Consider the following 12,460-nt stretch of genomic DNA (forward strand, 5'->3'; position numbering starts at 1 on the left):
AACACGCTCTTGCGGCGTACTGATGGGAACTAAAATTCAATCACGATTGTGATTTGCTGTCCACGAGCCTGGCTCGTAATGTCCATATTTGGGCCTAGTTTTTGTTTGCGTGTCAGACTTGTTAAAGTACGGAAAGGGGTTAATTAAGAACCGCCGAGATTTTTTTTTAAACTCAATCGAAATTGATTTTTATTGATAAAATTTACACGTTGCTTGATATAATCACTTTTATAAATAAATAACAGATTTATAATTTCTCCTGTAGCTTATTCATACGCTATACATGGACGAATAAAATAGTTTCCTTTAAAATTAGTGTTAACTTTACATAGCAAGCTTCAGACACTGAATATCTACAGCATCCCCTTTATACCTATTCAGTTGACTCAACAAATGTAATTTTGGTTGCTCGCAATGAATTGTATGCAATTCATACGCGCTGCATATATTTAATAGTATAGGTTCTTGCAAACCTTTTACAGGATTTTTTGTAATTGCAGTCTCGTATAAGTTTACTGCTGCTTTCAACTGTCCTGTATATAAAAGACAAACAGCCATATTATTAGTTAATACAATGTTCGATGGATCCAACGTGGCTGCAGCTAGAAAGCACGTGTAAGCATCTTGAAAAGCGTTTTGTGCCACTGCCATTAATCCTCTGTCCATCAACTCTCTGACGCTTAAATTGCTATCCTGTTTATGTTTGCCGATAAGTAATTTCTCTGCCGCCGAAACGTCGCCCAAAAACAGATGTAGCCTCCCGATACTAGATTTCAAAGCATCCAATTGTTCGGTAGTCCAATTTGGATAGTCGCATAGTTGTTCTAAAATATCTATAGCCAGTACATAATTCTTTGTGTTGACTGCACAATTAGCAATAGACATAAGGACTCTTAATTTTCTGCCTTTCCATAATCGTACAGCGTCTGTTTGCTCTGCTGCACTGACTTTTATACGAGATCCATCTCCGCCTAGTCCGGCATTATAATTTGTTATTATTTGATTCACTGTGGCTAAAAGTTTAAATAAATTATCCAATGCTTGCTTTGGTTTCCCGCAATACAATGGAATTTCGGCTAAAAGTAATCTAAAAGAGAAGGAAGCCATAGAACCTGGTCTAGTACCGTAAAGCTCTGGATAAAACGTGAAATACATGTCAGGCTTATCTAAGTTACCAAACGGTTTTGATTCGTTCTCTAATACATCTATTTGCTTGAGTTTAGTCAGTAAAGCAAGCCTCGTGTACCATAATTGCAAAGAGTGCGGTGTATGCTTGCTCGGTTGATTTATCTTGCCATACCCTTGAGCATATACTGCCAAAAGTCTCCCTGACAAATTTATTGCTGCTTTGTAACAGCCAGCCTGTATTAAATTTCTTAAGCCACGTTCATCCTGCGTTACATCCGAAGCAGTAAGTACATTTCTATGAATATTTTCATCTTCGCCTAAAAAGTGAATAGCTGTACTTTTTATTAAATCAGGCATGTCTCCCTGAATCACAAGTCCTGGCATCGTCAAGTTATCTCTGTCAAGAGAATTAGACCCGATAGTCGACGTGGCGATACTTATTAAGACTTTTCGCGTTTGTTCCGAAGGTATCCAGATATCTCTGTGCATATCGTTCATGGCACTATGATCGACTCGCTCATTACCGAGCAATACACCGCTATTTAAAAATTCGTTCGAGTGTTCCGTTAGTAATTCAAAATCCGGAATCCTGCTTCCCGAACCTTTTTGAGCTTCGAAGAAATCTCCTATCTTGGGTGAAACGATCTCGTCGAAAATAGTGCGGGACACATTCTCGAAATAACGACTGATATCTACTTCCTCTTCCATAACCTCTTCGACTGTTTCCGACTTCGGTTTCGTAGATGTTTTGTTGCTATCAGCCATTCTGCATTAAACATTACAATACATTACTTATTGCTTGCTTAAAATATACTTACATTAATTTACCAGTGCTTGAAAATTTTCATAAATCTTACATTAGATGAAAGTTTGGACATCAACTGTCAAGATCAGATGGAGACATTTTACTAATTCTAAGATGTATGTATACGAAAGAAAATGGTTTAATGTGCATAGCACAGATGTACGAACGGGTTTCTCAAATTCCTGTCCCACTGGAATTTGTCAATTTTCAGAACGAACAGAGCATCCTGAAATAAAAAAATATGTACTTTCAGTGATATTTCATTCTGATGAAGACAGTTTTCTCACGGGGTAATATTTACATACGTTCAAGAACATTTCGATACGCCTCTATCATCGTTGATTTTTTAATTTCTATTAATACGAAAACGAAAGCTATCATAATTTCATATTTAATATGAATACATACTAACCTCTACTTTATTTCTGATTACATGTATAATTTTATCGACGACATTACTTGTCACTCTGCTTCTGTGAAAAGCTGTAAAAGATAATAGATCTTATTGCAATTCATGTTTATAATCACATAGTTTTACTCGTAAATCAAGTTACTCGTGCTAAAAGGTGCATAAAACAGTATCGCCATCTAATATCAGGGATTCGTACTGCTGAAATCGTGCCAGGATCACAGAATGTTGTAGGAGGTATCCGGAGTACAGGTTCCCCCACTCCTGTTACTCCTGTTACGCAGGCGCAAGTTAGTAACAAATATCGAAAGTCGGAATGTTTACGATCGTATTACTGTCTGCTTTAATCGGTGAATTATCAACTTTTTAACAATAACACACATATTTTGGCTATTAGAGAACAAAGTAGACATCCCTGGCAATATTTAAGGACCAATTTTGCTACGCTCCTCCTTCTAATTAATTGGTTATTACCGATACGTAAGATGTGAGGTTAAGTGGTTCAAAACAGTGACCCGGCTTCCGATATTCGTTAATAATTTGTTAATTACGGGCGGAATGGTTACAAAAAGTATCCTTGAATGTTGTCAAGGGTCTATACTACATTCTTCGATTCTAAAAGTTCATATTTTAATCCCAGGAAAGGATTTATTAATGAATAATCAAGGTACTGCGTGCAGGAGTACCAGGAGTGGGGGAACCTGTACTCCGGATACCTCCTACGACATTCTGTGATCCTGGCACGATTTTAGCAGTACGAATCTCTGATATTAGATGACACTATTTGATGCACTTTTTAGCGCGATATTGAAATAAGAATCGCTTCCAGTAATCGTTTATAACTTATTAATTACATGAAAAAATATATAGAGAAATAGTCGAAGAAGTTAATTAGATATTAATTAGATTCGATTAATATTTGAAGCAGGCACGAGGGATTATAAAACTTTAGAATTTATAAGAATTAAGGAACTAATGGGAAAGGTAGAGGGGAATTTAAATAAAAATCATAGAAAATATGTACTAGGATTTTGAATTTTTATTTAATATAAATGTAAGGAAGATTTTACATACTTCTAACTTTGTTAAATCTTGATAACACGTTTTATAAATAAATTAAATCGACGAGTAATATTTTGCACGACGTTATTCCAAAACATTAGTGGTGCACGTTTTTAATGCAATTTAAGTAGGTATGCAATGTGTAAGATTTCGTTTAATTTTTTCTCTAAGAGCTCACGTATGTACACATAATCTGGCACAGTGCGCGAAAGTGGAATGAGGAGTCCCCGGTACACCTAGTGCCCGGCCTGGTAGCATTGTTACTCTGTGCCGCGGTATTGATTTGAATGCGCAATGTCAAATAACGATAGTCGGAAATGCGGACGTTGCTTCTCGTGACTCGCCACATCGTTGTATCGTAACGAAGCTATTGTGTTCGAGTTTATCGCGGCGAAGGAAAAAGTGTGGAACAAGACGAAAATTGGAAAACATGGTTGGACCAAATGTCTCCTTGTGACTAACCGTTCCGGAAGGTGGGACAACCTCTATACAGGGCGCATCCTTCAGGACACCTTCCGAACACGAACGTGTAAATACGGAACTCGCAACGCTTTGTAAGGTAAACTAGAAAATAAATCTTCGTTGCATATAAATATAATGCACGCGATATTACCACGATTGGAAATTTAAATCTTATTAAAAATCATTATTTCGAAATTACCGCGAAATTTTTAATTTTTAACACATAAAGCTAAATAAAACGAACCGTTTATTTAGAAACTTTATAGAACGTTTCTTTCTCCTTTTTATCTCTAGATTAAGTTCTTGCAATTTGGTGGAAACACCATGGGGCATCCTGTACATGAACTGACCAAAACCTGAATTTATCTTTTTAGGTGTACCCTGTGAGCCCTGTAACAGGGCCAGGTGCAGCAAGATCCGTATGGGAACTAAGTCCAGATCCTGACATGGTCAGGCATCTACCAAACACTCTAATTTCTAGCACCACCCAGCAGAACCATGGATCTGCTAAAAGCACTGATCTACAGTCAAGAAATGGCCCTGATGATAATATTTATGCTGATGAACATACCTCGGGTCAAACACCATCGGATGAAACAAAACAGATGTTTAAACTTCTCAGATCTGGGTTAGATTATGTATTTGCATTTCTTTTATTTTTTACAATTTTGTTTCTATAGATAAGGATATACCAAAAGGCAATAGAAAAAACTTTGAACTTGTTTTTAGCAAAATTGGAGCTGTTGATGAACTGGTAGAAAAGAATGGTCTAAGTGTATTGAGTGCAAGGGATGAATGGGGATATACTCCTGCCCATCGGGCTGCTTTGGATGGAAACATTGAAGTTAGTTTTTCTGTTTTATTAACCCTTAGAAACATGTAGCAATGGTATATATGTATAAGCACATACTTTTTTCTTTTTGGAACTAAAATGTTTTATCCTCCCACAGGTAATGAGATATTTAATAGAACGTAATGGACCGGTTGATCTTTCTTGTCTTGGAACACAGGGACCAAGGCCAATACATTGGGCTTGTCGAAAGGGCCATAGTGCAATAGTTCAGTTATTGTTAAAGGTATGCAAGTTAATGAAAATACTGTACATGAAATCGTATGTATCTCAAAGCAAATAAAAATTTGTATAGTTTTTTGTTTTTAGGCAGGAGTTGCCGTTAATGCAGCAGATTTTAAAGGTTTAACACCTCTGATGACTGCTTGTATGTTTGGAAAATTTGCAACAGCGGCATTTTTATTGGGATCTGGCGCATTGGGACATATAACTGATATAAATGGCGATACCGCGCTTCATTGGGCTGCATACAAAGGCCACGCGGAATTAATAAGATTACTTATGTACAGCGGAGTAGACTTGCAAAAACCAGATTATTTTGGATCTACACCGCTACATTTAGCGTGTCTTTCTGGCAACGTCAGTTGCGTCAAAATATTGTGTGAAAAGAGTAAAATTGAATTGGAACCGCGCGATAAAAATGGTAAAACACCATTGCAATTAGCAAAAAGTCACAGACACTCGGGAATTGTAAGAATACTCCAAGCTGAACAGAAACGAAGGGCTAGATGGATACCACCTATCAACGAACTTTGGTTTGTATTAATTTCATTTTTCGTGAATTATTGTCAAAAATATTTTACACGTTAATACATTAATACATGGTAATCTTCTAAGGGCGCTACTATTTGGGGGAGCTGGAAACAGCAAAGGTCCTATATTACTATTCATGATATCTGTTCTATTATGGGGATATCCAATTTATCTATTAAAATGTATCCCATTAACGTGGAACCTTTTACGCGGCAGCCATTATTGCTTTATTTATTGGAATACTGTTATGTGGATTTCATGGATTGTAGCAAACAGGAGGGATCCTGGCTATGTACCACAAAACAGTGACACCTACTATAGGGCAATTAAACAAGTATATTGTAATGATTTAAGCATTAATCAGTATGAAATGTCAGAATATTTAGTAAAATTTATTTTTAGATTCCATGTTTTGATAAATGGAAAAAAAGGAATGTATTATTATCTCGATTGTGTCACAGTTGTAGATGCTTCAGACCTTTGAGGGCTAAACACTGTAGAATATGTAACAGATGCGTCACATATTTTGATCATCACTGTCCATTTATATACAATTGCGTGGGTTTAAGAAATAGGTAAATAATAAATTATTACAATTATATGCATATTTTGCATATAGTTTGTATAGTTGCCAATTATCATGAACAAATTATTGTTACAGGATGTGGTTTTTCCTTTTTGTTATGTGCGTAGCAATAAATTGTTCATTTACAATTTACTTTGCTTGTTACTGTATGGCGATCGAAGGAATCCAATTATTATATGTACTAGGTGTATTAGAAGCTTTGGTCTTCTGCGGACTTGGATGGATTTTAACATGCACTTCGGTAAATATAAAATATAATTGCGTGCTAGATTTATGATAATCCGTTTTTTTTTATATATAGGTGTTACATGCGTGTATGAATTTGACCACAAATGAAATGTTTAATTACAAAAGGTATTCGTATTTAAGAGACAAGAAAGGCAGATATTTGAATCCATTTAGCAGAGGCCCTGTTCTTAATTTTATTGAATTCTTTCTTTGTCCGCCAAACCATCAAGCAAATGACCCACAAAATTACCATATACTTTCAGAAGATATCATGTAAGGTATTGAAAAGTTGTGATCACTATTTTAAAGCAGTGTTGCACTTGTAGAAAATGTAAAAATATTATTAATCATGCAACTGATACTATTTTTCGGAATAATTGCAACATATGTACCTGCACATGATCTACATTATTAATGCTTCTATTATTGTCACCTTTTATCTATATGATTCATAAAGCATATTTCAATAAATAATTTATTAATTTATTTCATTTAAATTTATTACACCTACAATATTATAATAACCATTACAAAATATGTATAACAATTAAATATGATTTTAAATAGCGTCCTATTACAATTACAGTTAAATGATTTAAAAGTGCTACTAAGGAAACAATAATCATATTAATTTTTAAATTCATTCTATAATTACGACATAAAAAAATAATATGTCGATGTAAAAGTATCAAATTGGTATATACAAACACTTTAAAAATTGTTGTGTATGTATAATTTGTATATATAAAATGTAAAATATGTCTTTGGTAAAATATACTGCGTTTTCTAATATAATTAAAATACTTATACGTGTCAATTTATACCATAAAAAACCTTAAGTATCGTATAGAGTCATTAAAAATGGAAATATTAAAAATGATTTGTTTGTATAAAAATTATAATTTAGAATAAAATATTATATCTCTAATTTTTAAAGTTACCTGATGATGGATACGCACGATGGATGATAAATGGATTTCTTACTTTAATTCATAATAAAAGTCGTAATTTGGCGGTGGGTCGGGAATAGCAGGTGGATCTTGAGGAATATGAATTTCTTCTGCGTCTAAAAGTCTTAATTTAATGTCCATAGATAATAATACTTCTAAATCGTGGTCTGCCTCTTTACTTGTCATTCTATTGCCTACAAATAAATTTTTATTTTCTTCAATCTATAAAAAAAGTTATGCAGCGAGTCCTCGAGTTACGCAATTGTGCTTTTACTTACATTCTTGTATATATTTTAAACGAATGGAGATAGGAAGAACTGTTGTTTATTTGTTAATTAATTATTCACGGAAGGCTCAAAAACAAATTAACCGCATAAATCGAAGACTTATTGTACGTCATGTGTGTAATAGCTATTACATACCAAGCAAAGCATTAATGCCATCTGTCCAATAATCAAAAACTATCTCATCAGGAGCAACAAAGTCTAAGCTTGAAACTTCGACGGAATCCAAAATTAAAGAGAACGCCAACTGATGCGTTGTTTTCCGTCTTTGCAAATCTTTCATATGAGGGCAATCTCTACCAGTCAGTAAACCCCGAATTTCAACAACGGCTAACTTCGTAGGGAGCTCATCGATCGTCGGTACAGATTTTTCATCGCAGTCCCCATAATGAAATACTTTGTGGTTAGGTGAAAGTCGAACGTACCAAAATTTATCCTTGATTCTCTGTATGCATTGTACTTTTTTTTTACAGATGTTCTAGCACTTGTACTGTTTGAAGAAGTTTTTGTAAGGATAAAAAATACGTACCTGTCCCCTTGCACTATACTTCATAAATCTAGTGCCTTCTACCAAAAATCCTAAGCGTTGCTGCCGAATGAGTTCTAGAATTTCGGGTGTAATTTGTTCTCTAAGTTCAACAATTGGTCTTGCATGACTTTCCCACTCTTCTCTACTAGTTCTTTCTTGTTGCCAAAGGTTAGTAATTGTTGAATAAGTTAATTGTTGTAACTTATTTTTAAATTTATCCAACCCTGTAGGTTTGCACTGAAGCGCTCTAGTAATTTGTTCCCTTACAACGGAAAATACTTTTACGAAATCTTCCGTGGTGGCTCTCATCTCTTTCCAAGTTTTATTTAATAAAACTATACACACGCAATAGAACTCTTCAAATGGATGATCGTGTGTAAAAAACATTGGATGATATGATTGACCTTGTTCACTAGGTGCTTCCCCAATGCGTAATACCTAATTAAATTTAACAATGAATATAATTCGTTTGAATGAATTTTTATATTAAACTTTATACGCTTACTTCGCAAAGTAACTTGACCAATTCCACGCTTGTTCTACCGAAAGGGCATTCGTGTTCGTCCGCCCTACAAGAATTCTCTAGAACAACTTTAGTATAAGCTTCTGTATGATTACGTGCAAAGTAAACCATGCAGTCTAGAGCAAGCATGCCAGGAGGAGTTTCTGTAAAATCAAGAGCAGGATTAATGTCGTATTTGAAACCCAATTTTTTGTAATCCTTGGCATAAAGGCCTTGTTTACGAGCGGTTACATCTCCGCCAGGTATCCCTTCTGTATCAAAAGCAATTCTTCGGAGCTCTTTAATTTTATCGTGCGCGTCTTGATCTTGGGGATCCATTTTTGTCATCATTCGTTGTTCCCATAGACTTAACATTAATGTCTGTAATACATATAACTGGTGTGCCATTTCTGCACCAACCTGCACAAAAAGTAAATCGTATTATAAATTTAGAAGGGTATTTTTTTATAACGGATGAGAATGTTTAAATACGTCGTACCTGACCAGTAGACTGTATGATGTTAGTCAAAAAAACACTTCTAACTTGTTTAGATTGAAGAGTTGTAGCGACAGATCTGCGCTTGGAAACATCAGCCTTGAGAAATAAGGCATTTATCAGAGCTATTGCATTTTGTTGTATTTGTGGACGCATACTTTGTAAATGTATTACTAGATTTGAAAAAGTCACTTCTTTCTCAACTTGTCCATACTTTCCAGAAGAATTCAGTACTATATTTTCGAGAATACTAAGCGAAGCTTCAATAATACTAGTGTCTTGAGTTACAGCTTGATTGTTTACATAACTAGCTACTTTATTAATGAAAGGTGTTTCTAATATATCCCATGAAACAATGCCATGATCCATGAGCTCTACAAATGATTGAAGTGAATATGCAAGCGTATTACCTTTATATTTTTCTCCTTCTACCTATATAAAAAATACATTAAATAGATAAGATAGCGAAGCAATTAAAGTGAACAATTTATCAAAATTACCTGTGATATAATCAAAGCTAATCCCTGCTTATTAATAAATTCAAATGCAAATGTTATATCTGTACTAAGTGAGCTTAGATTCTGCAAAGCCATAGTTTTTTCTTCTATTGTTCCATTATTGAGGTTGGTCAGAATATTACTTGCTGTTTTGGAAGGGGAAAACTCTAATCTCAAAATACTGCCATTTTTTACTTCATTACGATTTTTTTCTGTGATATAATTTTGGTTATTACTTTCAGAAAATTGTAATGAATATGACTCAGGATCAGAGAGACCCCACCCATTGCATAGTTCCTAATAAAAAATTCAATTAATTATAATATATGTTTACTCCATAAGTTGTTACTTAAAAATTTTTTACGGATTTGAAAAATTACTTGTATTTAAATCATATGTTAAGGAGTTAAATAATTGTCCTCAATAAGTATTTATTATTCTAATTATTAAGCATAGCCTCAATTCGAAGTACCTGAATAATTCCAGTTAATGGTTGCTTTTGATTAAATTCAATGAGTTGTGGCACTTGGTCTATCATTTGGACAGCGATTTTCACAATATTAGAATCCTTCTGGACCGGCATTTTTATTGTCTGCGTGTACATGAAGGAATTAGTAACAATTGTTAATTATTGAAACAATGTTGAGAGATACGAAAAACGCCAGTCCAGTTCACGTTAAAAAATCTTATAAATTTGACGTATCTCTTGTCACAACAATATGACAGGCCACCATACTTATATCGTATTAAAGGCGTCTAACAGTCTAACTAGTGCTAGACCTAGTGTTACCAGACTACGCACTGAGCAGAGATACCAGATTGAGCACCGCGTGCACTACTCACACAATGACAGATCATGCGTACGTGAGCTCGTAGAGTTTCGGAAAGTCTGCAAAGCCAAACTGAACCGCCCAAGTTTGACGTGGAATAGTTCGGTATCTTCAACGCTAGATGGCGCTTATTTCTCGACCTCAAACCCTCTGGTGTTAAAACGCCCAAGTTTGTCGTGGAATAGTTCGGTATCTTCAACGCTAGATGGCGCCTATTTATCAATCTCAAACCCTCTGGTGCTAAAACGCCCAAGTTTGTCGAGAAATCCATCTAGTGTGGGCGATACGAACTATTCCACGACAATCTTGGGCGTTTTAGCACCAGAGGGATTGTTTAAGAGCGAGAAGGGAAACGTGAGCCTTTCTCTCTCGACTCTCACGAGGCAGTCCGAAATTACTTCGGGCAACTTCGGAGAATCGAGAACGAGGGCATGCGTCAGTTTGCCTTTGTCGACTTTCCGAAACACTACAAGCTCCCGACATACGCGTGATCTATCATCTCTGGTATAAACCAGAGACCAGACGAAGCGCCGAGTGCACCGTGGACACGTCTCATTGGAGTTAAGAGAGGTAGGCTCACATTTGCCTTCTCGCTCTTGAACAACTGAAATCCGACCTCACGTCAACGGCATACGATTCGGAATCTCGACTGCCCAGGTATTTTTACTTGCCTTTCCTAGAGTTCATTACTGAACTCTGCAAATTACTCCTGGTTTCTATTTGCCTCTGATGACCTCTGATGACCAGTGCTGACAAAAGTACAGAACTCCCGACAACTTTTGACACCATACAGCGACTGTTACTGGCTGCTTCTGATTACTGCTTGCCTCTGCTGGACTCTGCTGACCATCGCTTATATTTCTGACAACCTATAACGATTACTACTGACTTTTGCTAACCTCTGTTGGTCTTTGCTGATCTTTGTCAGCATGTGCTTGTCTCTGCTGAACTTTCTTGGCCTCTGCTGAACACTACTGACCACTGCAGGTATTTCTGATAATGTATAAGGACAAAATACTTACTACTGCATGCCCCTACAAGTCTCTGCTTGCCTTTGCAGGTTTCTGCTTGACTGTGCATGCCTTTGCTAACCACCGTATATATTTCTGGCAACGTACAACGATTACTACGACTCCTGCCTTCCTCTGTTGACCTCTGCCAGCGTCTCCTGGTTTAAGCTGGTCTCTGCCAACATCTCCCGACGTCAGCTGACCATTGCTGATCACTGCTGACCGTTGCTGACAACTTGTGACATGATATAATATAATATAATATGTTTATATGTATTAAAGTTTTGTATAATGTAAATCTATAGCAATAAATGATATAATTTCAAAGAATGTTACGTGTTCTCATCATTTCTACCTTTCCTTTCCTCTCGAAACCATTCCCTTAGTTATAAGATACCTGCCATCTCTTCCCCTACCATCCCCTCCTGATAACAAAGTCTAAAATGGACATAAAACCGTCAGTGCCTGACCTATGGTCGATTAGAGATACTTATTCATTCATTCAGTAAACGTCAGCTCCCGTACTAGCTGCCAGAGATAAAAATTTTCAAGTCTAAAATGGACCTGAAACCGTCAGCGCCATAGCTATGGTCGATAGGTAAACGCCAGCTCCGCGTACTAGCTGCCAGAGGCAAAAATTTTCAAAGTTCCGCGGAAAGATTTCAAATCTGCCGCCGCCTGGGCTTTCTCACAAGCGCTCGCTCGAGCCTTCGTTTCTATATATACACTCGTTAACCCAACTCTAAATGGGCCATTTCATGACATGCCTTCCTAGCAGCAACATCTAGCAGCAGCAGCGGAGCCGGCAGGAGATGGTCCTCCCCTGGAGGGGGGGTGGGAGTCCGGCCAGGTCTGGCTGGCGGTCTCCCACCCAGTGGGGGGGGGGGGGGGGGGGGGGTCGCCGCAAATTTTCGGGATGTTCCTTCCCGAAAAATTTCTAAGTTCCACGGCTGGCAGGAGACACAACAAACACTTGGCGGAAAAATTTCAAAGTCCCACGGCTGGCAGGAGCCAACCAAACGCTTGGCGGAAAAATTTCTAAGTCCCACAGCTAGCACGAGACACCTGACGGTTGACGG

The 12,460-nt window shown here is 36.7% G+C and overlaps 3 protein-coding genes and 1 long non-coding RNA gene across 7 annotated transcripts; 2 read left to right on the top strand and 2 right to left on the bottom strand.

Annotated features, from left to right (window-relative positions):
* Positions 1 to 159: 159 nt before the first annotated feature.
* On the bottom strand, positions 160 to 2,509 carry LOC143345377 (trafficking protein particle complex subunit 12). 3 transcript variants are annotated; one of them, XM_076772442.1, is made up of 3 exons: positions 2,346 to 2,509; positions 1,986 to 2,159; positions 160 to 1,894 (listed from the first exon to the last, which is right to left on the bottom strand). In XM_076772442.1, the coding sequence occupies exon 3, from the start codon at positions 1,891 to 1,893 to the stop codon at positions 325 to 327; it is 1,569 nt and encodes a 522-aa protein (XP_076628557.1). In that variant the 5' UTR covers position 1,894; positions 1,986 to 2,159; positions 2,346 to 2,509; the 3' UTR covers positions 160 to 324. The 3 variants fall into 3 exon arrangements, with proteins under 3 accessions (XP_076628557.1, XP_076628558.1, XP_076628559.1); XM_076772443.1 differs by having other exon boundaries at positions 2,239 to 2,509; XM_076772444.1 differs by lacking the exon at positions 1,986 to 2,159.
* Positions 2,510 to 3,488: 979 nt separating this feature from the next.
* Patsas (palmitoyltransferase Patsas) lies at positions 3,489 to 6,769 on the top strand. The gene is made up of 9 exons (XM_076772441.1): positions 3,489 to 3,963; positions 4,241 to 4,494; positions 4,596 to 4,710; positions 4,817 to 4,942; positions 5,026 to 5,471; positions 5,554 to 5,803; positions 5,872 to 6,044; positions 6,131 to 6,296; positions 6,357 to 6,769. Exons 2-9 carry the CDS (start codon positions 4,313 to 4,315, stop codon positions 6,558 to 6,560), a joined length of 1,662 nt encoding a protein of 553 aa, XP_076628556.1. The 5' UTR covers positions 3,489 to 3,963; positions 4,241 to 4,312; the 3' UTR covers positions 6,561 to 6,769.
* A 60-nt stretch (positions 6,770 to 6,829) lies between these two features.
* Positions 6,830 to 10,354, bottom strand: Ced-12 (engulfment and cell motility Ced-12). Of its 2 annotated transcripts, none has more exons than XM_076772438.1 (7): positions 10,014 to 10,354; positions 9,545 to 9,838; positions 9,048 to 9,476; positions 8,552 to 8,968; positions 8,047 to 8,484; positions 7,656 to 7,962; positions 6,830 to 7,427 (listed from the first exon to the last, which is right to left on the bottom strand). In XM_076772438.1, the coding sequence occupies exons 1-7, from the start codon at positions 10,143 to 10,145 to the stop codon at positions 7,264 to 7,266; spliced, it is 2,181 nt and encodes a 726-aa protein (XP_076628553.1). In that variant the 5' UTR covers positions 10,146 to 10,354; the 3' UTR covers positions 6,830 to 7,263. The 2 variants fall into 2 exon arrangements, with proteins under 2 accessions (XP_076628553.1, XP_076628555.1); XM_076772440.1 differs by having other exon boundaries at positions 9,922 to 10,056.
* A 457-nt stretch (positions 10,355 to 10,811) lies between these two features.
* On the top strand, positions 10,812 to 11,757 carry LOC143345546 (uncharacterized). Its single transcript, XR_013080280.1, has 3 exons — positions 10,812 to 11,028; positions 11,119 to 11,358; positions 11,432 to 11,757. It is a non-coding gene; the product is annotated as an uncharacterized LOC143345546 (long non-coding RNA).
* The last annotated feature ends 703 nt before the right edge of the window (positions 11,758 to 12,460 follow it).

The sequence above is a fragment of the Colletes latitarsis genome, chromosome 9 (genome assembly GCF_051014445.1).
Source record: "Colletes latitarsis isolate SP2378_abdomen chromosome 9, iyColLati1, whole genome shotgun sequence".
Classification (NCBI taxonomy): domain Eukaryota; kingdom Metazoa; phylum Arthropoda; class Insecta; order Hymenoptera; family Colletidae; genus Colletes; species Colletes latitarsis.